Genomic DNA, 25,647 nt, shown 5'->3' with positions numbered 1-25,647 from the left:
TATCTATTTAAATTGCATAACAATTTCCAATTTTAATTTAGATTTAAAACGTTAATTAGTATTGTTTAATTTAACATATTTTACAACTTAAACTTATTTTTATATCCAATAAATTCATTTTTTTCCCACTAAGTATAATTTATATACCTATTTTTATGTAGGCCCCTGTAGAAAGAAGAAGTAACATTCACAATGAAACACCTTTAACTGACATTACAAACTCACAGATGGTTTGCAACACTGATATGATGCAAAGAACACCTTTAACTGACACTACAAACTCACAGATGGTTCGCAACACTAATATGATGCATGGAACACCTTTAACTGACACTGCAAACTCACACATAGTTCGCAACACTGATATGACACATAGAACACCTTTAACTGACACTACAAACTCACAGATGGTTCGAAACACTGATATGACGCATGGAACACCTTTGACTGACATTACAAACTCACAGATGGTTCGCAACACTGATATGACGCATGGAACACCTTTGACTGACATTACAAACTCACAGATGGTTCTCAACACTGATATGACGCATGGAACACCTTTGACTGACATTACAAACTCACAGATGGTTCGCAACACTGATATGACGCATAGAACACCTTTAACTGACACTACAAACTCACAGATGGTTCGCAACACTGATATGATGCATGGAACACCTTTAACTGACATTACAAACTCACAGATGGTTCGCAACACTGATATGATGCATGGAACACCTTTAACTGACATTACAAACTCACAGATAATTCGCAACACTGATATGATGCAGGTACTTGAATACCTATTTTTTACTTGCACATCTTTGTAACAGTATCTAAATGGGAAAAATTTATTAAAATTTGAATTAAATAAATGTGGCTTTATTTATAGACATTGTTTTAAAGTTCAAACTTTTTTTTTAATTCAACATTACACTTAGTAGAATACGAAACAATGAAATTTATAGTGCAATAATATATATGTATTAGTAATTAATTTTTAATATTTTTCAGAATGACGTAAGCCCGTATTACCGGGAAATATATGCTAAAAGATTTTTAGCCAATACAATACAGACCAATTCAAACAAACGGAGATATTCTGATTCCAATATTTGCACTGAGGTAATTTTATAAAATAAAGTATTATTTTAAGTCTGTTAAATAAGGCAAACACATAAGATGAGTTTCACATAGTGTACTATACATACAGAGTAGCTATTCAGTTGAAGCATACATAATACTGTTTTCACACAAAATGCAAACATTACATAAATTATAAACGAACAGATTAGAATGAATTATGTATATAGATATAGGAAGATGTGGTGTGAGTGCCAATGAGACAACTCTACATCCAAATAACAATTTATAAAAGTAAACCATTATAGGTCAATGTACGGCCTTCAAAACGGAGCCTTGTCTCACATCAAATATGGATAGACTTGAGCCATTTGTTTGTTTAATATGTTCATTTTTTTTTTAAATTTTATTTCAAATATAGCATAATAAATTAAATACAAATGTACATTTTTAATAGCAATTAATAAGTACAAAAAAGATATGAACTAGTACATGTACCGTTACTATTTTTAACAGAACAGAGAAGCATGGGATAGGGATTTGTATCCTGTTGAGTTGTTTCCTAGGAAGTCCCAAGTGATGGAAATGCAAACATTTAATCCAAATATTAATGACACAATAGATTTTAGACCAAATTCAGCACTTAGCGCAGGAACAAATGTATTTCTGTCAGGGTATTGGAGGAAGGGGATAGTAATGGACATTCAGATGGATGATTCTAAAGGGAGAGTGTACACAGTTAAAGACCTTGAGAACAATAAAATCCACTGTTTATCAAAATACTTAATTCGTCCTAATTTGCTGTATTAAATATTCATTCATTGCATATTGTATGAATCTATGCATTTTTAAATTGAAATTGTTTTATTTTTTTCTACCTACCGATAGCCACATTGCTAAAATCTTTATTTTATTGAAGAAGTTCATAAATATAAGAAGATGTGGTATGAGTGCGAATGACAAAACTGTCCATCCAAGCTGCAATTTGTAAAAGTAAACCATTTCAAGTTATAATACGGCCTTCAACACAGAGCCTAGGTTCACATAAAACAGCAATAACTAGTGTTAAACCATTTAAACGGAAAACCCTACAGTTGTGTATTTATATAAAAATATATTTAGCTTTTTAATCATTGTTACAGGCATTCTTCAGCGTATAATTTATCTTCAAAATGTGACTATCGCACTTTAGAGTTAACCACCATTGCACTTCAGCATAACAACCATCGCACTTCAGCGTAGCTATGAACAAGTTAACGTCACAATGTGACCATCGCACTTCGGCGTGTTAACCATCGCACTTCAGCGTGGACCATTGCACTTCAGAGTAACCACCATCGCACTTCAGCGTAGCTATCAACAAGTTAACGTCACAATGTGACCATCGCACTTCGGCGTGTTAACCATCGCACTTCAGCGTGGACCATCGCACTTCAGCGTGACCATCGCGGTTCGGAGTACCATCGCACCTCCGAGTCCTACATATATTTTTAATGCTTAAATATGTTATGGAGCCAATTATCAAAAGAACTTTATTTGTAAGAGCCCTGTCCTTTGCAGAGGGTGGTAAAGGGTTATTTTCGTGCAACACGATAGCCGTTTTTTATTTCACGTTCAACGTGTTTTACTTTTTTATTTGACGTTCAGTCGTGCAAGACGGGTGCCTCGTTCAACGTGTTCTGCTTATTTAATTTTATGTGCATCGTGATTTTCAAAGTCTTATTTTGCGTGCCCGGTATTTTTCAAATTAAATTCAAACACTTGGCAGGGATCGCCAAGAAATACTTTTTTAAAAGCCGTAAACCAATTATATCATAAATGTGTATACTAAATCGGGAATATCAAGTAAAACAAAGAGTCAATATATACAAGAAGACAGTGACTCCGTCACAAAAGGTTCACATAAAAGTATTTATTTTTCATGCAATATTCATTACAGAAATTATTTCACGTTCAACGTGAAATTATGTCTTATTTCACGTTTTTTTTCTCGCAAGCATCCCCCTTTACCACCCTCTTTGCATGGTCAGCAAATATATATATTTCTTCAAGTCAGAAAGCACACAAAATTTAGAACATACATATCTAGGAATTCATATGTAAGGTGAAGTGTACAAGGAACATATTTGGCAGCACTGTGCACATGGGTCTTTAGTGTTGCTTAATTGTGAAACTTAATTTGTTGTATAGGAAAAGTCAGTCAACTAGAACAGTGCATGCTGATCATCAAAAAAGTTCAATCTTGAAAAACTGAAAAGTCTGTCAACTGGAAAGAAACACAATTTTAAACTGTCGACTCTCTGAAGGTGGTTAAATCTTTGATACATGATGAAGTGTTAGTTACGTACCTCTTCTTGTAATTCTTTAATTCTCTCCTCAAAATCATATTCTTTTTTCTTTTCTTCTTTTTTCTTCATATTACTTTCAAATCTTTTCTTCACTTGATCTAATGTTGACCTTTCTATTTTCATTGACATTCCCAAATTTCTTTGATCTTAAATACAAAAAAAAACAATAAAAACATCAGCTAGTACAAATTTCAGATATAAAATTATAAAAGGCAGCAACCGTATTGAATGTGTCATAACTCTGTATTGACATTTGAAAACATTAACCCAAAAATTTTAATGCTCATCAAATTACAAATATCTATTGACTTGAATGTAGACTTTGTCAAAATCAGGAAATCAAATATCAAGAAAAATGCACATCAAAGACCTAAATCCAAGAAAATTGATAAACACAAAAAATATAATAAATCCACAGTATTCAAAATCTGAGGATAAAAAAAATATAATTTGGTAAACCTTGCAATGAATTCCATTTATTTGCAGAAAAATCTCTAACATTTTGAAAATGCTAAAAATACTAGCTGTTTATCTTATTCACAACTGGCTCCTGAATATTTTTTGTTTGAGAGCAAAGGAGAAAAATTTATATACAAACTTACGTTTCTTTCCATTAATGTGATCAAGGAAATTAATAGAGTCTTTAACAACACAATCACAGACATTGCAATAATACCTGAAATAACAAAAAATATTACAGTCAATCTAAGGTAATGCAGCATCAGAAACTTAACAATGGGACAGACAAGGTGAAGGAAATCTATTCTAATGAATTTAGAATCATCAAAATATTAAAAAAATAATAACTTTCCATCTCTGTTTTATTCTATGATGTTATTTTAATTTATGTTTATGACATTACACAGAGATTGATTTTGGCTTCATCTGTACAAAACTATGTTAAGACTTGTGTTATGGTGAACGAGAATAAAATAATATGTACAAGTTCTCTATTGATTTTAAGGATACAAATTTTGACCTATACCATTAATTTTTTGTAAGTGATATAGTATCATGTATCATGTTGTAATTTATTTTTCGAACATACAATTTCTCTAATTTCAATATATTTTAGTTGGTGCCTGTTAAAACGTTTAAAACCACATTTGTTTGCAAATGTCCAAAAGTCAGGAAACTATTGTTCAGGGTTTGTGGATTGTTAATGTGGTTCATAAGTGTTTCTCATTTCTGTTTTTTTTAAGATAGTTTAGACTGTTGGTTTTCCTGTTTAACTTGTTTTACACTAGTCAATTCTGGGGTCCTTTATAGCTTCTTGTTTTCAGTGTGAGCCAAAGCTCCATGTTGAAGGCTGTACTTTGACCCACAATGGTTTACTTTTTAAACTTTTGACTTGGATGGAGAGTTAATTCATTGGTTCTAATACCACATCTACTTATTTCTACTTGAATATAAATGTAATTGATATCATTTCAACTGATAATATAGTTCTCAATAAGGTACATGTCATGAGTTCATATTCCAAACAATAAATTGATTGGTTCACCGTTGATTGTTGGCATTGCACTCAGTATGTCGTTACAGTCAGTTTTTATTGGTCGAGGAGGCTGAAGTATGCAGAGAAAAATCACCAATCTTTAGCAGGAAAATGGCAATCCTTGTCAATCCAGATAGGAGTAAAACAAACCTACCCTGGGTGGTTTTGGAACTCACTACTTCAGTGTAGACAAGCTAGTGATTTATGTAGATGAACTACTTTGACCACTAGGCCCCTCCTTACATAATTAAACATCTACTCTAAAATCTTAGACTAATAATAGATAAATAAAATGTTATCTTACCCTCCTTGTCCTGACTGAGGTGTTTGCTTTGTGATAACCTGAGATTTTCCTAATTTAGAATCGAGATCAACCTAAAACAAGAACAACAGATACAGTAATTAGAACAGCTATAAAAATTTAACATACGATCTTATACATGTATATGAAGACAAAGCGACACTTACTTGTCAGTTTGTAAATAGATGTGTGCTAAGTCACATCTTAGTAATTGTAAATGTTACAACCTATTCTACACAAATGTTTAAGTGCCAGTCTTTGTAATAATCAGGCAATTTAGACAATTTTCAAAACAAGACAGAAAAAAACCTTACCAACCTACCCATCCTATTATGAAGTTTCCCTTATCCTGAGTTCATGGAGTTATAAATGGTAGATTGTTTTGTTTCTGTGTGTCTATTATTTTGAGAAATCTCTAGATAACTTTTGGTAAAGAATGAAAGCAAATTATGGAGTTATCTCCCCTTAGTTGTTAATTTCCAGTGCATTTTAACCAAATTATATCTTGAATTACAGGAAACAAATGTAATATGCATGCACTGTTACCATGGTTATATATGTACGTTTTGATCTTAAATTAATGTCAAGTTGAGCCGGGTTTTTGTTTGTCACGTTTGACCACTGCCTCAGATTCTTAGGCAGAGTGGCTTGGCACTTAATAAAGATGCTGCTTAAATATTTATATAAATTAATCAGTTTTATTTAGCAGTCTATTTTGACTGACAAAAAAAAGACTGGTGTTTATATATTTGGTTTTATAAACCATTATCCCAGGGAATTTTACTCAAAGTCCCTCTTCAGTATCTGCTCTTTCTTCCACAACTGCATAGTAATGTCTTGTCATGGCTTAAAACTGTATATTCCCTTTTGACAGATTTACACAAAGATATTTAATCATAAGATTTTTTTTCTCTATTTCTGAATATATTAATTTCGATCAAATGTAACCTTGTTTAACATACTTTATATTCTCTAGGTTTTAATAGTTCTCTTTTGATAGGTGGCTCTTTTAACTCTTTTTCAAGAAGTTTCCTTTCTTCTTCTTCCAATCGAACTTTAGCAATTTTTTCATACTCATCCTTGTCCCACTTTCGTCTGTGATCACCGGGTGTTGGTTTCTGAAGAAAAAAATAAACATTTAAGTAATGATCTTTCATGTGGATATAAATTTACTTATTAATATAAAAGATGTAGATAATATGATAAAAATGTATATCATATCATATTCAAGGCTCAGATATATCATCACTTGAAGGTAGGGTTTGTATAATAAATTCTCTATAAATTAATGAATGTACATGAAGTTAAATTAAAGAACTCTGGAAAATTAATACATAGTCATTAGATCACAGGTAATTGTTTCCCTAAAAAACATGAAAACAGACTGTTTCTTCTCTAGAACAACAGGGAAATATCCCTCGCATTAAAGCAAATATATCTATAAACCTTTGAAAAACACATATATGGGAAAAATTAAACAAAGCTAACTCAATGTTTGCGGCAATAAGAAGAATATAAATTTAAATGCAAAGATCTTCATAAAACATAAGGGAAAACACACTTAGACTATGCTAGTTCAGTATAGGCTCCCTTCAAAAAGAAATTCTTTGGCAAAATTAAAAATGTACAAAAAAGGCCGACAGGCCAGATACCTGGATCCAACAAATTCAGTTATCCGGAAAGATTGAAGAAACTTAAGCTGCCAATATAGAATGTTCTGAGGGGACATAATTGAGACCTACAAGATACTTAACAGAAAATACAATCCAGAAACTAGTACATTTCTCAAACTAATTAAAAACACCCAAAATAGGCATAGCACAAGAGTTCATAGTGCAGGGATACAGGCGATCCCCTCTATCTGATAAATGATGTCATAATGGGGCGCATAATTGACGAGTTTTTTCCAGTGAAGGATAAACTCGAAAGTGGTCTATTTCCACAGGCACTTGTTTCTTTCAATTGGAAGACCCTCTATCCACGTATATTTACTTGGATAGAGGGTCTTCCAATGGATAGAAACAAGTGCCTGTGTCTATCAGTCAGAGCTCAGACATAAACAAGTCTATTTTTGTTTTTGACTTAAAGAAGTCAAAACATGTATTTATCATAAAAATGTGTTTTCAATTTTAGACTTATCTAAGCCATAAAATGACAGACTTGTTTAGGTCTATTTATGTTGATGAAAAAACTAATTTCACTTGGTGGCCAAACTACACAACCTATGACAGCAAAAACCTGTCTGAGTGTTCACAAGGACTTGAGCTATCTATATGTAATTGTCTTATTGAACATCCTTACTAAACACAGATGTTTTTCCTCATTAAGTGTAGTTCCAGGTGGTTGCATTGTAAGGTTAATTAACATTATCTCCGATTTTTTAGACTCTCATTCATATTTTTCCTTAGAAGACAAAGCATTGTCTTTGAATGTTGTCATTATTTGATTTAGATGCATGACCTCCTTATAAATTTGCGTGGGTCTTTAAGCTAACCAATTTTGATCACTTATCGACTTGTAGGAGTCGATATTTGCAACTTTTTGATTCTGTACAGTTATTTCTTGCTTAACAATATTTGACTTATTAAAGTCATATTTTGTCTTGCATTAAAGGGAGACTAATCCTAAAACTTACAAATCTAGACCTCTATGAGTCAAAAGCAGATTCAGACTTATTCATGTCTGAGCTCTGACTGTCTATTTCTGAAAGTTTTCCATCATCGAAATTCCAATTTTTAATAAACTGCTAGGTTTAATTGGTCATTCAGGTGGGATACGTGTCATGGGACATTGTGAAGTATAGTTCTATGCTTTGGAACATCACATTATCTAAGCAAAAGCACCAGTAGTAGGACCATGAATATAAAGAGAAAAGGGGGGGTTTATTGTGTCTTTACGATTTACAAAGAAGACACTTAAAAGGGAAAGAGCTGGATTCATTCTTAATTTGTCGTATTCTTGTAACCTCTGCCATTGTTCTTTAAAGTATCCTCAATAATATTAATTTATAAATTTGTAAACAATCAAATAGCCTTCGCTCTCGGGTTTCTTCTTATTGTCTATGGAAAACTCCGAAAACTCAAATCCATGCACTTCCATCTAAGTTTCTCATGCGTTTTAAAATGACAGTTAGCTCCTATTTATTTCAAGTTGCTCAATGACCCGAAAGCTTAAAAAAATGCAAAACAAATCGACGTGGCTGGAGTGACGAAATTTATTATAGTTCGATTTTCCATTTGCATACGTTTGACAAGCAGAGTTTTGGTAAGTTTTGCATGAAATGGACTATTTTTGTCTGAGAGGGAGAAGTGTTTGATTGTTGATAAACAATCCTTACACTTGGAAAAATGCCAAATTTTGAGGGGTTGATCTGTTGATTACAGATTTGCCATGCCATCATTTGCATGATTTTGATAATTTAGCAATTTAATCTACTTTTTCTTTTTTTAATTTCCTTTCTCTCATTAGATCATATTTTAATTATTAATGGTTGTACTTGAAATAGACAGTCCTGACTTTTGTATTGACTATTGTCACAAACAAAAATATATTATCCTCACCTTATGGGTTTTCCTTCTATTTACCCTCTTACTGCTGGTAGTATTTCATTTCATTTACAAGAAAATACGGCAGCTCAACATCTGTGACGTCACATGTACATGCTCAACAATGACTTCATTTGACATGTTTGATATATAACGTCATATAATAATTATAATTACACCTTATGTAAGAATCCGGGGTTTTGATTGGTTAATAGCCAGTGTATTTTTCACCAATTTACTGTTATCAAATGAATATTGTTCATTTTTTACGCCGCCGGCATATTTGCTAAAAGGATATGCCTTTTTTACCCTCTCTGCCGTGGTATTTGCCAAAAATACTCTATCCGACTGGACGCTTGTAACGTCACGATCATCAATGCGTTTTAGTACATTAACATTCGGTGTAATTAAACAGATATATCATGTTATTGAGGGGTATTTGCGAAAAATACCAGTCTTGAGAATGAATTTCCCTCGCCTTACGGCTCGTGAAATTTAACATTCTCTCGACTGGTATTTTTCGCAAATACCCCTCCTTAACATGATATATCTGTTCAATATACAGTCTACATAATAATTTTTACGTTGAACTGTCAAACTTTACCAATACTCAACACTACTGGTGGGCGCAAGAAAAAGATAACCGTTATATTTTGGAGCCATTGAAGAAAAAATAATGCACTGTTTAATCATCAGCCTTTTTCTTGAAAGAGATACAAAATGTACATCAATGTTCATGATGATGAGAAGTTTGCATAAATTTGAAAATGGTTATATGTGTCCCTCCAGCAGCGAGAGGGTTAAGAATGGACCGGGATTATGACGTCACAATTTCCATTGAAAAAGCGTTCATAGTACAAATTGCAAATGACTCATGAAAACAAATAATCTGACCATTTGTTTAACTGTTCCTAGCCCTGTACCACCAAGCTTTTTTGTCGATCTGGCCCCAAGTCTATTTGTGCCAAGTCGATCAATTTCAAGTTGTTCCATTCCTATTTGATCTGTCCAAAGTAGTTCCTTCCCAAGTTGATTCAAAAGAATATTTATAATGTATAAAAATAATTCATAAATCATGTAAATGTTCATTAGTTTTATAATAATATTAAAGATGAACGGTAAAAAAGTTGGCCTTTGACGAAGATTTGTACATGAATATTTAATTGTCATAGAATGAACTAATAAAAAATGCAATCCCTTACTACTTTAACACAGTCAAAAATACTAAATAATAATCACAAGAGGATCAGAAAAGTAAGTTAATATTTCTCATTTCCTTTAATTGACTTCTAACCTCTTCTAAGCTTCTAACTGTTCATTTATACTTTTTCATGCTTTTGTAGATAAAATGTCAGATTCAGAAGATGATGCTGCATTTGCCAGTGCTGATGAAGGAGAAGAAACAAAGCAAAGTCCACCAAAGGGAGATAAATCTACTAAGCCTGATACAGATAAAGCAACAAAGTCTGTAGGAAAGGGAGACAACCCGAAACAAGCTTCAAAAACTAATCCTAAAAGTGATAAAGAGGCTATTGACAAAACAAAAAATCCTGAAGTACCACAACAGAAAGGAGCAACTGGAAAAGGAAAGAAAAAGGGAAAACAGGCCAAAAAAAATAATAAGAGTACTGAAAAACATGAAGCGAAAGAAACAGAAAGTAAAAAGCCTGAGAGTGAAGTAATAGTAAAAGAGGAAGAGAAGACAGAAAGTAAAACATCTGACATAGAAAACCAGGAAGAGAAAAAAACAGATACCACACAAGTTGAAGAAAAGAAGGCACCAGAAAATGATAAAGAGCTGTCAACAGACAGTACAAATGTTTCTGAAAAAACAGAAAGCATTGTTAAGTCACCTTCTGGGCAGAACATACAGAGGGAAGGATCTGGAGAAGGATCAGAAAAGCCAGACATTAAATCTGTTCTGGATCAACTAGCAGATGATGACGATGATGAAGAAGAAGAAGAGGAAGAAGAAGATCAAAAGGTTATTGTTACTTAAACAGTATAAAAAAATGTCTCTTCTATCATCATAATCATCAAGCAATTATGTGCTCCTTACATCATGTGCATCGATGTTGTACATTGTACATGCATATTTAACATGTTTAAGAATCCTTGCACTAGCTCTTTGAAAAGTCAGTAAATACATGTACATCTGGTAGGTTAGCTGTTGCAAGGCAAAACAGCAGCCCCTTTTAAATCTTTTTTTGTTAACAATGCAGTCAGGTCCTTCATGATCATCTAGTGTTAACCCGCAGTTAATTATTGAATGCTGTTGACCATGGCCCTAAGGTAAGCAGAATTTTGCAGAAACTATGTATTTGGTTGAAATACTATTTGTACTCCTGAATATGCTTTAAATATTTGCCACTGGCTATTAATCATTTATTAATCAATCTTAACTTCTTAAGGACAAATCACCTCTTGTAACTGCATTCAACAGGCCTTAAGGAAACAGGTCAATGGATTTCTAATGAATTATTATAGACAAAATATGTTTGCTCCTTGTTTGGCCAAGAGGGTGGAAAGTACAAAAATGTATGCTTTAATTTATTTCAAAATACAATTAAAAAAAAATGTATATGATTCTTTCAATTTACAACACTGTTCATTCTTGTATGGACCTGTACCAAACTGAAACATTACGATATCATTATCATTACTTTTTAATACATACATGTACATTTACATAATTATATATATGTAAGTAAAGGCAGACATTCACTGTACTTTATTTTATTACAGTCTAGTAGTTGGAATATTGGAGGATGGGGTTCTAGTATCATGAATGTAGCACAGACATCAGTTTCAACATTTACAAATCAAGTTGGTTAGTATCATAGATAAATCGGTCTAATTGGTACAGACATGATAAAATGTATTTCAAAGAATCAGAGGATCACCTGTCAAACATCACTCTAATGCAACATTGTGTTTAACATTCATTTTGATTGGATAAGGTTGCTAATTTTCATGTCATTAAATCACAATATTAATTGATGCTATGAAAACGTACGCAAGCGCAGACGACATATTACAGATTTTAAATGTATGTTTTAACATTGTTTTCTATCAGTTTCATTAGAATGGAGATTACAATATTGTATTTTAAGCTTCGACGACATCAATTGGTGATTTTATGGTCATAAATACCTGTTTACTGGCTCCACTAACATATCTTTGCCTTGAGACATTAATAAAACATATTCATTTGTTATTTTTCAATCTTGAAAATTAAAAGTGTATTGCAAGCATTTGTAAATCTATGGGGAGATAACTCATTTAGTTACATATTTACTCCGGAAAAGTTTCACAATGTCAATATTGAGATCTATTGGACAAAAATACTTGTAGAAAGTTGTTTTCATATGTGTATTTTCACCTGTACATTATTAATTTGTTTAGTTTAATTTTGCAAGGCACCTAAAAAAACACTCGAGATTCAAATTCAAATTCAAATTCAAATATTTTATTTGAGATTCTTACAAAGAGTACTTGTATGAATATTCAGAGGTGTCTACAGCAATCATTGTTGTAAATAGACACCTCTGAATCTATTTAAAATTATATCTCCTCTCACTCATCAACTTAGCACTATAAAAAAAATGATCGAGTGTTGAAATTTTTATTTCATTGATTTTACAAGAGCTTATCATTTGGTGTGGGAACTTTTCAATCTTTTGATACTTGAATTGTCTGTTATTTAACATGCATTTTTAGCTCACCTGGCCCAAAGGGCCAAGTGAGCTTTTCCCATCACTTGTCGTCCGTCGTCTGTCGTCGTCCGGCGTCGTTAACTTTTACAAAAATCTTCTCCTCTGAAACTACTGGGCCAAATTACACCAAACTTGGCCAAAATCATCATTGGGGTATCTAGTTTAAAAAATGTGTCCGGTGACCAGGCCAACCATCCAAGATGGCCGCCATGGCTAAAAATAGAACATAGGGGTAAAATGCAGTTTTTGGCTTATAACTCAAAAACCAAAGCATTTAGAGCAAATCTGACAAGGGGTAAACTTGTGTAACAGGTCAAGATCTATCTGCCCTGAAATTTTCAGATAAATAGGATAACCTGTTGTTGGGTTGCTGCCCCTGAATTAGTAATTTTAAGGAAATTTTGCTGTTTTTGGTTATTATCTTGAATATTATTATAGATAGAGATAAACTGTAAACAGCAATAATGTTCAGCAAAGTAATATTTACAAATAAGTCAACATGACCGAAATGGTCAGTTGACCCCTTTAGGAGTTATTGCCCTTTATAGTCAATTTTTAACCATTTTTCGTAAATCTTAGTAATCTTTTACAAAAATCTTCTCCTCTGAAACTACTTGGCCAAATCAATCCAAACTTGGCCACAACCATCTTTGGGGTATGTAGTTTGAAAAATGTGTCCAGTGACCCAGCCATCCAATCAAGATGGCCGCCATGGCTAAAAATAGAACCTTGAGTAAAATGCAGTTTTTGGCTTATAACTCAAAAACCAAAGCATTAAGAGTAAATCTGACATGAGGTAAATTTGTTTATCAGGTCAAGATCTACCTGCCCTGAAATTTTCAGATGAATTGGACAACCCGGTTTTGGGTTGCTGCCCCAGAATAAGTAATTTTAATGAAATTTTGCTGTTTTTGGTTATTATCTTGAATATTATTATAGATAAAGATAAACTGTAAACAGCAATAATGTTCAGCAAAAAAAGATTTACAAATAAGTCAACATGACCGAAATGGTCAGTTGACCCCTTTAGGAGTTATTGCCCTTAATAGTCAATTTTTAACCATTTTTCGTAAATCTTAGTAATCTTTTACATCTTCTCCTCTGAAACTACTTGGCCAAATTACACCAAACTTGGCCAAAATCATCATTGGGGTATTTTGTTTAAAAAATGTGTCCGGTGACCCGGCCAACCATCTAAGATGGCCGCCATGGCTAAAAATAGAACATAGGGGTAAAATGCAGTTTTGGGCTTATAACTCAAAAACCAAAGCATTTAGAGCAAATCTGACGGGGTAAAATTGTGTAACAGGTCAAGATCTATCTGCCTTGAAATTTTCAGATAAATCGGATAACCTGTTGTTGGGTTGCTGCCCCTGAATTAGTAATTTTAAGGAAATTTTGCTGTTTTTGGTTATTATCTTGAATATTGTTATAGATAGAGATAACTTGTAAACAGCAATAATGTTCAGCTAAATAAGATCTAGAAATAAGTCAACATGACCAAAATTGTCAGTTGACCCCTTAAGGAGTTGTTGCCCATTTTATTCAATTTTTAACAATTTTCACTAATTTGGTAAATTTTTGTAAATTTTTACAAAATATTTTTCACTGTATCTAAAGGTCCAAGTTTATTATAGATAGAGAAAATTGTAAGTACCAAGAATGTTCAGTAAAGTAAGATCTACAAACACATCACTATCAGCAAAACACAATTTTGTCATGAATCCATCTGTGTCCTTTGTTTAATATAAGCACATAGACCAAGGTGAACGACACAGGCTCTTTAGAGCCTCTAGTTTGTTGCTGTCACATTTACCACAGATTTCTTTTTTGTATAATCATGGTAACAATGAAATATGATTTGTACATACATATGCTAGAAAACTTAGATCATAGCTAAAAATGCAAAGATGTGTACTGAGTCACTTTGTAGGTCATAAAAATGTAGTCTCCCAGGTGCACTTTATAATCCAAGTCAATTCAACAGCATTTACCCTCAACGTTTCCTATCTTATAGTAACTTCTTCCTATGTTGTGAACATTGTACACTTAGTATGTATATAACATTGTAATTGTTGAATAAGTTATTTAAATTAAAGGGCTTATATTTCAGGAGAAGGGTTCAGTACAATAATGGATACAATGGAGAATACATTGGGTGCTATACCACCAGAACAACTGGCTTACATGAAAACTGATAAAAAGGAAGACGAAGCCTTGGAATCTCATGATGTGGCTCATACAATGAAGCCTGCTGAATCAGCTTCAAAAGAAATTACAGAGCAGCCAAAACATGTAGAACCAGGTATGGCAACTGTTATAAAACCAAAATATGAATATTCATATTTATACTTGTTGGTAACATTGTTTAGAAGTTGGAAAATATATAGGAATCTTTTAGCTTTTTCGTCACATAAATTGTGTAAGCCTAATTTAACTCAGAGGCAATAAAGCATATGTAGATGTGTAAGAAGCAAAGTAATAATGATCTTAGATATAGAAATTATTCTTTGTATATTACATTTTATTATGAGCACTTAAATCATCCCTTAACTATTTGAAGGATTTTGATACTGAGAGACAAAACATTCACACTGAGATAGAATACATATGAATATATACATGGTTATCTTCATAAAGCAAAATAATTGAAATGAGAGGTCCTGAAATTGAGGTTATCACTACAAAACATTAGAATAGATTGGCCAACCTCTTCCCCTCTTCTGTAGCTCGACACATTACCTGATAATTTACATGTATAACATGTATAATATGTAAGTTAATATTTTTTCTCGAATCATAAAAATTGGAATTAGATATTAAAAACAGTATTTTTCATCAAGTTTGTTTTTTTATATGAAGAATCATTTGGTAAAAATAAAAAGTAATTGTAATTAGAGATATTTGACCAATATTTTAATTTAGGTGAAGAGAAGAAAGCAGAAGAAGGAAGTGATGATAAGAAGACAGAGAAAGCTGAAGAGGCTAAAGAGGATACAGCTTCAGGAGGGGGAGGAGGATGGTTCTCATCATGGGGAATGTCAAGTCTGAAGGATGCTGTGGCCAAGACCTCTAATATTGTACAGAGTACAGTAAGCTGATTTATTATATATGATAATGTTTAGTGGTAAATGTAAACTATTTATGGAAGTTTCTTCAATGTTTGATTGATTGATTGTTGGTGTTTTGCAACACTTTCAGCACTATATTATACATCATGGTTATCAGCTTTTATTGGTGAGGAAAGCTCAGTCAGTACCCAGAGAGAACCAACAACTTTTAGCAGTAAAAAGGGTTTGAAATATTAAAGAACATTTTGTTCATGTATGTTTACATACAACTTACAGAAATATTTTGCTTGATAAGGTTGTGACAAGAGCTAGTGTAATCCTTTTAATGTAGCAAGATACAAAACAACAATGGCTTTCATGTTTTAGAAAATTATATATTTTTATTTCTCACAAACAATTTTAAAGAGAGCACATACTATTCACTTTGATCATCTTTCATTAAAATGCCCTGTTCTTTTTTTAGAGTAAAAATCTAGTGACAGGAAGCATGGATGTGTTAGAAACTGTTGGCAAGAAGGCATTTGATTTTATTGAGGATCATGACCCAGGAATACACAGATCTAAAGTATTACTTGAAAGGGGAGATAAACCAAATCTGTCTTCTGTTTTAAAAGAAGCAAAAGAGGAGTCAGAATATAAACAGGAAATGGAGAAAGAGTCAGAGGAGGCCAGAAAGTCTCATTTTGGGTATTTGTTTGATGAATTTCAAGGTAATTTGCTGTAAACCTTTTCCTCAAAAAGGTCTCTTGTTTTTATACTTGTTTTGCAAAGGACATTTCAATAAAATTTTGAAAATGAGCTAACTTTTATTTTAAAAAATTTGTTGAATCAACGAAATATGAAATTTTTGAAAAGTATGTATTTTTCTTTTCCGATGCTAAGTGAAGAAATTTGAAACACATTTTTGAAAGACAAAATGATTTAACTGATGTGCCATATAGAGGTATCATTATGGAGTTAAGGGAGAGGTATCAGTATGAAAGAAGAGGGTTATTAGGATTATAAGATCATGTTTTAAGGAGATACAAAATTGTTTATGATTATTTTACCCCTGTCAGTAACTTTCTGAAAAATTGCTTTTTGTGCAGTCATCACAGGTTCATTGTAATGTATTCATAGTATATGTGTATTAATATTTTGAAACAACAGATACATTTTTCATAGAAATAAACAATTTAAGGATATACATTCATGTTAATTGCATATTTTGTTTACTTTTTAGGAATTTCTCATTTAGAGGCTCTAGAAATATTATCCAACCAATGTGAGAAAAAAGTCCAGATATTGTTGACATCACTGCCTGCAGAAACACTGTCTTCCATCAAATCACAACTTATTGAAATTAAACAGATCTTTGAACATGAAAATGATGATGATGATGGTAATATTTTGTTTTGTATTTTTACATTTTTTTCTATGTACGGTAATAACCATTAAGTAGAAAAGATTACCAAGAAAAAGTTTGTTCAAAAACGTTCAATCATAGTACAGATCATTGATATAAAATATTAAACCTGTTTTCAATCAACCAGGCAGGTGGAAATTTACCAGAAATACAAGCACCTGTTATCTGTTGTGTTTTGCGTACTGCTCTTCTGATTGTTTTTCAATTTTTGCCATGGCATCGTTAGTTTGTTTTTGACTTATAAGTTTGACTTTGGTATCTTACATATCTCTTTAACAGAGAAGATGTAGTTCAGAAGTTTTACTAGTCAAAGCTGACTATACATTTTTATACCCCATTTATGGGCATCATGCCTTGCAGTCTGTTGGTCTGTGCAATAATAATTGTTACATGTATTTTATTTTAGATGACGAGGAGCAGGAACATGAATTTATCAAAGTGATGACAGAATTACTGACAGATCTCCATCTGGGGACAACACCTAATAAAATAAATAAGGTAACTTAAATACTGACAGATCTCCATCTGGGGACAACACCTAATAAAATAAATAAGGTAACCTCAACCATTAGGTATTTCGTATCTAGTGTTCATGTATATTGAGTTCAAGTCTGGTAGCATGGAAGAGTATATTATTTGGTCACAAAAAAGGATGCTAGTCCAGCAGCATTGATTGTGTTGTATATTACTAATCATTTACTTGTGTACTGTGTATATACACATTTCAGGTATCAGTCATCCTTAAAATTAAAGATATAGATCTAGGGAGATGCTGATTCTCATTTATGAATGATACATAATGTTTATCTAGATGTTTAGGTAATGAAAAATCTGTCAATATTCAAGGCATGCTGAGCATTTTCTAATTTCTGATTTTTGTGTAGCATTTTTATTTGGTATACTGTTGCGTTAGCATAACTATAGTAAAAGAGTAAATTTTTTTGCTTTGTTTTGTAGTATTTGTTTTTGAATTTTGATGGTGCAATGAAATGTTTGAAATGAAAAAAAAACTATAGGGATTTCAAAATTGTTTTGGACAACCAATAGAATCATTGTAATTCAACTTAATTGGGGATTGAACTTATATAAGTACATTTATACAGAACAAATGTTGGAAAAGACATTTAAGTTCAAAGTATTTTTAGTGGAAAATGACTGTGACAGTCATATATATTTTATAATCTTGTTTTCAGGTTCAAGAAAATATAAGAAAAGAAATTACAGATTTTTATGAAAAACAGGAGAAAGGTGAAACAATAGAACCAAAAGTAAGATTTTAAAAGTTGTCAGATAATATAACAGAACTAAATATCAAGTTTGGATTTTTCAGTATTTTTCATGTTGATTTCCCTATTTAAAAGATGACAAAAGACAAAACAATGTTCAGATGGTTCAGAATTGCTAAGCATTTATGTAACAGAATAATAGTACTCTTACATAGGTTATATTTAGGTAGTTAGATACATCTTTCATTATGCCTCTGGACTTTAACCCTTTCACCGATTGCTGTCCAGACTGAAGCTACTCTGAGACGATGGCTTCCCTGGCTACTATTACTTAAGTGGGAGATCTTCATAATAAATGTCAATAAAAATTTGTCTGTAGTTATTTATGTCTTTGTTACATTCACTAACACCATGTTCACAGTTTTGTTCATGTTTTGATCACTTTTTCTTCATGATGAATAAAATATTCAAATTTAAAAAATTTCGGCATTATCTAGGTGAAATTCTCAAAATTCTGCTCTTTGACCCATAATTGTAATTTTTTTACCCAAAACAGCAAAATTTTGAAAAATTTACTGAGGCTGTACAAATTCCTCACACTGAACGATGTCCATTTCAAGTGTTTTGTACATAAAACGACATTTTATGTAAAAAAAGTATAGGCTTCAACTCTTCCATATACTTTCAATAAAAATGTTCCCTCATTTCAAATTCTCGTTAATTCTGTAAATGTCCTCTGATTTTGACACGGTTTTCAACAAACAGTAGCGCCATGTTTACACTTTCATAGGGGTATTCAACAAAGAAAGATATCTGGTGTTTGTACTGTTTTAAGCCGGAAATATAAAAGAGGTATTCCAATCCCGGTAAAACGGAACTCATCGCCAGGTGTCTAAAGGTGTCTTACAGGTAAACCGGGACTCATTGGCGAAAGGGTTATTCAAATAACAATCAATCATATTTGTTACTTAAAAATGAGTACTGTCAATTAAAATCAGTTTTGTTTACCTCAGAGAACAGGGTTACCAAAATACAAAGTTATATTAATGTGCATTTTTGTCTCATTGACACCTACTACACATCTTTCTATGAGCTTTCTTAGTTATTGTGTCATAGCAAGGCAAACAATTTGTCTCAAATGGCCTATATGTAGCTGCTTAAAGAGTTTGTAAATGCTATAACAACTGATATTGAGAATCAAAGATTAGACAGAAGGTTAATTTTATTTTATTTTGCAGTTAATGCACCAGAAAGCTATCCAGTCATTAGCACAGTTAACTTCAAAAGCCATGGAACAGTTTCATAAAGCAGGGGAACTCATTCTTATCCAGAAGGACTCTGACAAAAACTTCATAGAAAGAGCGAAATGTTTACTTAGGTAATATTGATGCGTAATGTGATACTTTGATTTTTTTTAATATGTTAAATCATCTTGAATTTTTTTCTCACTTTTCTCAAGTATTACTGAACAGATTGACTTCATATTAAGTCAGCAGCTTGAATGCAATGAGTTGTAACATGTGACCACTTTTTTAATCTGTCACACACCAACTGTTTGTTTGTTGATATTTAAAAATTTTCAATATGTTGATATAAACTTCAAACATTTTTCTTCACACTTCTCCCAAGTATGACTAAATAAAATGACTTAAAATTTGTTCAGCAGCCCAACAATGATGACTTGTAATGTGTGTGAACCTTTAGAATCTGTTGGATGTTCAATTTCTATTTTCCTATACTTTTAATACAGGTGGGATGCTAAAGCAGGACAATATGTGTATTCTTGTTTCATTTAAATTTTTATTCATTGTTTCAGTATCAACAAACTGCTGAGCACAGAAGTGTCTATCTTGTCTACAAAATTCTCACACTGCCTTAACAAACTAGGGGTAAGTGGTTTTACAGTGGAAACTGAAATCCTCACATGAAACTGAGTCAGCTAATTTAGTGAGCACCAACTTCGCATTGGTATTAATTTTTGTACATATTTGATTTCATGGTTTTGCTAAAGTCTGCATACTAGCTCTTAGTAAATTTATAGATTGTACTTCATTTATATTTGAATTTATTGAAAAAATTGAGAATGGAAATGGGGAATGTGTCAAAGACACAACAACCCGACCATAGAGCAGACCTTTTATCTGTGAAATACACAAAATAGATTTCCAACAAATGATAATGAATCCACAGCGGTCACTTCTAGTTGAATACATTTTTTCCCCATAAATATGTTGTTTAAAAACCTTACCTGGGATTTAACTCATGACTGCCCATAGGTTTGAGTTGATTCCCTTGTTACAGTATTAATATAAGGCCTGGACAATGCTCCTTAAAATTTAGTCAAAGAATTTAATTCACTTTTTTCAATTAAAAAGATGGTGATGACACGAAAGTTAAACAGAAAAATTTCAGTCTAACAGCAGCAAAAAAAGAGGCATTCCATGCATATGTTACTGATTGTGAAATGAATTTAGACCATAGATATAATGTATTTTTGGAGTTTTTTCATTCAATAACAAAGATTTGTAATACAATTTTATAAATGTTCAAGTTTATTAGATTTATATTCAATACATTGTATATTAATACATTTCAGGAAGATATGGAAAATGATAGTAGTATTAACCAAATGGTCACAAACGTTTATTTAGAGGTATTATTATTTCATTGCAATCAGTTAATTTGATATATGCAAATACAGCATCATTTGTACTGAAGAAATAGAAATATGTACAAATAGGAATATATTTTCCCACCAGAGGTATACTAACACCTCCACTATTCAATGGATAGACATGAGACTAGATTTCATCCCTCAATATATGTAGCAGATACAGTCGACTCTCGTTATCTCGAAGTCAGCCGGACCAGAGAAATATTTCGAGATACACATAGTTCGACTCAAACGAAAACCGGAAGTTTGACAGAACAAGGGAAACAACTCTTGCTTACTTTGGTAAAGCTAAAATAAATCTGGGTGAATATGGGAAGGGGATCGATATTCAGGTATCAGATCGATGTATTTGTATGTTATGATCTTTCATTATTATAATAACATTATTTTTACTTATTCAATTGTTTCAGTTACATTTTTTTCCAATGGCTTTTATCACAGAGAGTACTTTCCAATCGATAGTTTTGTTATTCAGGTCGTTTATAGTTGAAAAAAATGTTTATTCTCGGATACAAGAGATTTTAGAAAATTAAGATTACTCTTCATTTTGTTTTATCTCACTCTTTCTTTTCAAAAGAAAATACAACAAGATTAAAGACGCCGATTGAGTAGTTTTTAGGTGATCATCAACGGAAGTCATAATCCTTACTTTATACACACCCAAGCTCATTAGTGTAAATCACAATTAATTGTTTTGTAAACATTTTAAATACATTTTCATGAACATTAACAACGTATCACTGATCATTTATAAAAATTCTATAAAAGATATTCTTAGGTAAACACTCGTTTAAATAGCATGTCATTAAATCAATACAGTGGTCAGTGACTGGAAATTTAATACCCCTTATCGCTATTCCCGGCTGACCCGTCCACTTGAACTTTTGACGTCAACAACAATCACTTTTCCATTGTGGCGTCAGACATTTTGTTTTATGACGTCAAAATTTTACGGGAACCTGTGTGATTTCCAGCAATGGCGGACAAATAGCGATAAGGTGTATTACACGTGTATTGTCAGATTAACTCGTCAATCTATTTAAATGCCGGAGGTCATGTTTTGACATATGTGTATTAGTTCGAGATAAATAATGAATTTTGAATGCTTTTGTTAACCTTGGGATCGTAAATTTAGTTCGACTCAACCGAAATTTCGACTCATCCAATTTCGACTCATCAGGAGTCGAATTACATACATTTACATGGAACAAAGTTCGGGACCACGTGAAAACTTCGACTCATCCGAAATTTCGAGTCAACCGAGTTCGAGACAACGAGAGTTAACTGTACTTACTCAGCGACAAATGGTTGAGTGAAGGAAGTTTTGGCTCGGTCTGTTAGAACACTGCCTTGCAACACAGAGATCCTGTGTTGGAGTGCTAGAGGAGCCAATGTGATTTTTTTACAAGAATCATGCACTCTGGTTTCAGATATATGCTTGCACCTCTACTCATTCATTGCCACAATTTTCTTTCACAAGCACCATTCGTTATAACTACACATTTACCAAGGACCTCTTGAGTTCTTTAAAGTTACGTTAAAGAACAACTTTTAAAAACTTACCCGTACATATTTACATAAATATCATATATATTTCTCTATAGTTCTTAGACTTACATATGAGTTAATTGCATGCTTTAAATTGACATAATGTTTGAGGTTAATAAATAATTAAATTTTCTTTTTACATCAGAGTTGTCTTTCATTCACAGGCAAATATTATGTAAGTTACGCCAATTATAGGGAAATATTTATTTGATATTTGACACCGAAAAAATCATAAGTATTTTTTTAAATAGTTTCATGTTCTTTCAGGCAACAAACAGCAGCACATATATCCATGATGGCTTCCAACTATTATTGCCTTGTTTACAACAGGCAGCCATTGAAAATACTCCAGGAATTGCAGAATGAAGGACAACACTTCATGAAATCTAAAAATATCCAAGGGAAATTCCAGATGTTGAATGCTTCAGCATTTTGGATTGACTCATGTGCAATATGATTTAAAATCATGGAATCCCACAGTTCAAGGAGAAGATCTCAGAATTTAAAAACAAAATGCTGTGTTGTAAAAAATAACTGTGATAATGACCATAATAAGGCAATAAAATGACAAGAGACAGACGAAAATATAAATGAAAAAGATATTGTAGTAATTATTTATTTTCAGTAGAGTTCTACTATTATTTTAGATATTTTTCAATTAATAATACTGTATCTATCATGTAAAGGCAATTCTGTCAAAGTTACATGATGTAAAATATAGTTTTATGATGGCAAGACTAGAAATTTGTTTAATTGGGTTATAATTTTTGTCTACATTAATCATATAGTGTGAAAATTCAGAAAATAATGGGATCTTTTTGATATTGTGAAAGTTTTAACAGGATTCAAATTGCATAATTCAAAATTCAGGATTTTTTTCTTATTATACATAGTTATTAAGTCACATTAATAAATTCTACATTTTTTCATTAATTTCTGCATTTACATGTAGATTGGGTATATTAGTGTTAATTTGAAAAATAAAACAAAACAAAATGAAATGACAACAATCTAAACATTAGCGGATGAAGTATTTTATTTTAAAATTTACTGTGGATTAATTTATTTTCATGGGTACAAATTTTGATGGACGAAGGGAAACTGACATGTTTGTTGATATTTTATTTCTTGGTTTTGCCAAAGTATGCATACAAGCCTATAGAAAAAAAATATTCGTTGAACATTTAAGCTCGTGGCTCAACTTTGCCCACGAAATCCACGAAAAATTGGTATCCAACGAATAATAATGAATCCACAGTATGACTGAATACCTACTTAAGAAACCAACCATCATGTGAATCATTTGCTGAAATCATGTTCAAACTTGTATTGTAATGTATTTTAAATGATATATTATGTTGATTATGTTGAAGGTTTCCCCTACCCCAGTATATTCTGTTCCATGTTATTATATGGGTAATAGGTTATTTTATTATTTGTTAAGAATTTATAAACTGTCATTTGATCTATATTTGAAACCAGGAAATATTTTAAGTGCATCAGAAGCTAAATGAGTTCAGTAGTACTGTGACCACTAGCCTGTTTAGTGTTAACTCTTTAGGGTTGTGATTTTGAACCCCATTCATAGATTGTCTGTTACTTGTCAAATGACAGTGGTTCTGTTCGAGTACTCCTTCATCCTCAAGCAATGATTTCTGATCACTAATATACCGCCAAGGTAGCTGAAAGTGGCGTTTTATACCAACAAACTGACAAACAGGAACTATTTGAGATCTATTTTTTTATTTGAACATACATTGTATTTGATTCCTTAAAGAAATTAATTTTGAAACATTTTGAAAATGAGGTCCCTGTTACAAAATTCCAATCACTGACCACATCAGGTAAGGAGAAAATGTGAAATCCAATCTCCTGTATATTTTATTTTCAGTCAACCTTTTGTGTATACAGTGTGTACTTATACTTTACAATATGGTTAAACTGAATTTAGAAATAATAGTGAAAATTTTCCAAAGGATACCTTAAATCAAATTTTGTAGCAGTTTCTTACATTTGTATGCCAACTTTATTCTAATTTGTGCGGACATCTTTTATTAGTGCACTAATTTCCCAAAAACTTGACTTTGCATGGATCAAGGGACCCCTTATTATAGCTACCTTAATAATATATTTGTAATTAAACATCATTGTGAAGTTGGAATAGATGATATAAATGTGTCAATGTATAAAGAAAATTGTTTATGAAAAATTTGAAAGTACTGTTTTAATATGCATTTTTGTAGGGTTGTGTTATAAGATAATCTGTTAATTTCTACCTCTTATTAATATAAGTCAGAACAAAACTAAACTACTTTCATACCAATTAACTTTAAAAGTCTGTATTTTAGTACATGTATTCTCAAACTGGTAACAGTAATTAAGAAAAATTAGATATGCTGAAGTATACATATTTCAAGTATAATAGCATAATTTGTTGACTGTTATCAAACCTGAATACAAAAAGTAATGCCTGAATCATTTTGGTTTACAAAAAAACTTATGTTTTATTAGTTTGAATAAAATTAGTGCTTCATATTAGAATTTATTTTTAGCAGAACAAAACATTTTTTATCTGCTTCTACTCTGATATCTTTTTAAGAGCTTTGTTTTGCTTACTTCCCATCTCTGTAGTTTGTGTTAAACCTAGTCATTTCTTTTAACAAAATTAATCTGTTAAAACACAGGCACTTGTCTCAGAATATTTTTTCTATATACCCTAATATAACACAATTATATTAAGGTATATATAAAAAAATATTTTGAGACTAGTGCCTGTGTGTTTAAAGTATGCAAATACATCTTTTATATTATGAATTAGAATATTGGAAAGTAATAATACTTTCACTTGCTTTCTGGATATCTAACTCAATCACTTTAACTTTATAAAGGGAATAAATTTTAGATATCATATAATTTAATGGTAAATTATTGCCAATTTATATGTAAGAGTGCTATTCAAATGTTTTACTTAAAGTATACACATTGCAAAATAAAACATGAAATACATTGCTTATTCATTTCTCTCCGTTCTTGTTAGCCATTTTTCAGTAAAGACTCCTTTCTATATCAGTTCTAAGAACTTACAAGTTTAGAAAAATAGATATGAAGCAGCATGTAACAGCAACCAATCAGCACAAGGGAGATAACTAGAGCAATGTGGCTGTTCATAAAAAAAAACTTTGTATTATCATTGAATAAACCAAGTTATTTGAAGAAATAGCGGTTGAACTTT

At 31.8% G+C, this 25,647-nt stretch overlaps 3 protein-coding genes across 3 annotated transcripts in view; 2 read left to right on the top strand and 1 right to left on the bottom strand.

The window, feature by feature from the left end:
* LOC139485441 (uncharacterized) overlaps positions 1 to 1,945 on the top strand; it is a 5,303-nt gene extending 3,358 nt beyond the window's left edge. The window contains exons 5-7 of the mRNA XM_071269934.1: positions 162 to 794; positions 1,018 to 1,128; positions 1,603 to 1,945. Of these exons, the coding sequence (XP_071126035.1) occupies positions 162 to 794; positions 1,018 to 1,128; positions 1,603 to 1,896 (1,038 nt within the window). The 3' untranslated portion in view covers positions 1,897 to 1,945. The remainder of the gene's footprint in view (positions 1 to 161; positions 795 to 1,017; positions 1,129 to 1,602) is intronic.
* LOC139486750 (zinc finger matrin-type protein 2-like) overlaps positions 1 to 8,334 on the bottom strand; it is a 12,723-nt gene extending 4,389 nt beyond the window's left edge. Inside the window, exons 1-5 of the mRNA XM_071271683.1 lie at positions 8,196 to 8,334; positions 6,193 to 6,348; positions 5,234 to 5,304; positions 4,037 to 4,110; positions 3,435 to 3,580 (exon numbers count right to left, since the gene is read on the bottom strand). Coding sequence (XP_071127784.1) covers positions 3,435 to 3,580; positions 4,037 to 4,110; positions 5,234 to 5,304; positions 6,193 to 6,348; positions 8,196 to 8,204 — 456 coding nt within the window. The 5' untranslated portion in view covers positions 8,205 to 8,334. The remainder of the gene's footprint in view (positions 1 to 3,434; positions 3,581 to 4,036; positions 4,111 to 5,233; positions 5,305 to 6,192; positions 6,349 to 8,195) is intronic.
* Positions 8,294 to 25,647, top strand: LOC139486749 (protein FAM114A2-like). Its single transcript, XM_071271682.1, has 13 exons — positions 8,294 to 8,494; positions 10,119 to 10,759; positions 11,521 to 11,605; positions 14,605 to 14,796; positions 15,417 to 15,583; positions 16,026 to 16,272; positions 16,785 to 16,943; positions 17,374 to 17,465; positions 18,161 to 18,235; positions 19,432 to 19,571; positions 20,010 to 20,082; positions 20,790 to 20,846; positions 22,683 to 25,647. Exons 2-13 carry the CDS (start codon positions 10,124 to 10,126, stop codon positions 22,779 to 22,781), a joined length of 2,022 nt encoding a protein of 673 aa, XP_071127783.1. The 5' UTR covers positions 8,294 to 8,494; positions 10,119 to 10,123; the 3' UTR covers positions 22,782 to 25,647.

The sequence above is a fragment of the Mytilus edulis genome, chromosome 8 (genome assembly GCF_963676685.1).
Source record: "Mytilus edulis chromosome 8, xbMytEdul2.2, whole genome shotgun sequence".
Classification (NCBI taxonomy): domain Eukaryota; kingdom Metazoa; phylum Mollusca; class Bivalvia; order Mytilida; family Mytilidae; genus Mytilus; species Mytilus edulis.
The sequence above is the reverse complement of the archived record's forward strand: the minus strand, read 5'-3'. Positions and strand labels throughout refer to the sequence as shown.

Bases quoted from the DNA above. Each gene is read 5' to 3' on its own strand.
- LOC139486749 (XM_071271682.1), top strand. From the start codon at position 10,124: ATGTCAGATTCAGAAGATGATGCTGCATTTGCCAGTGCTGATGAAGGA. The intron at 14,797-15,416 runs GTATGGCAACTG...ATTTTAATTTAG, and splicing joins GCCAAAACATGTAGAACCAG to GTGAAGAGAAGAAAGCAGAA. The intron at 18,236-19,431 runs GTAAGATTTTAA...TTTATTTTGCAG, and splicing joins GTGAAACAATAGAACCAAAA to TTAATGCACCAGAAAGCTAT.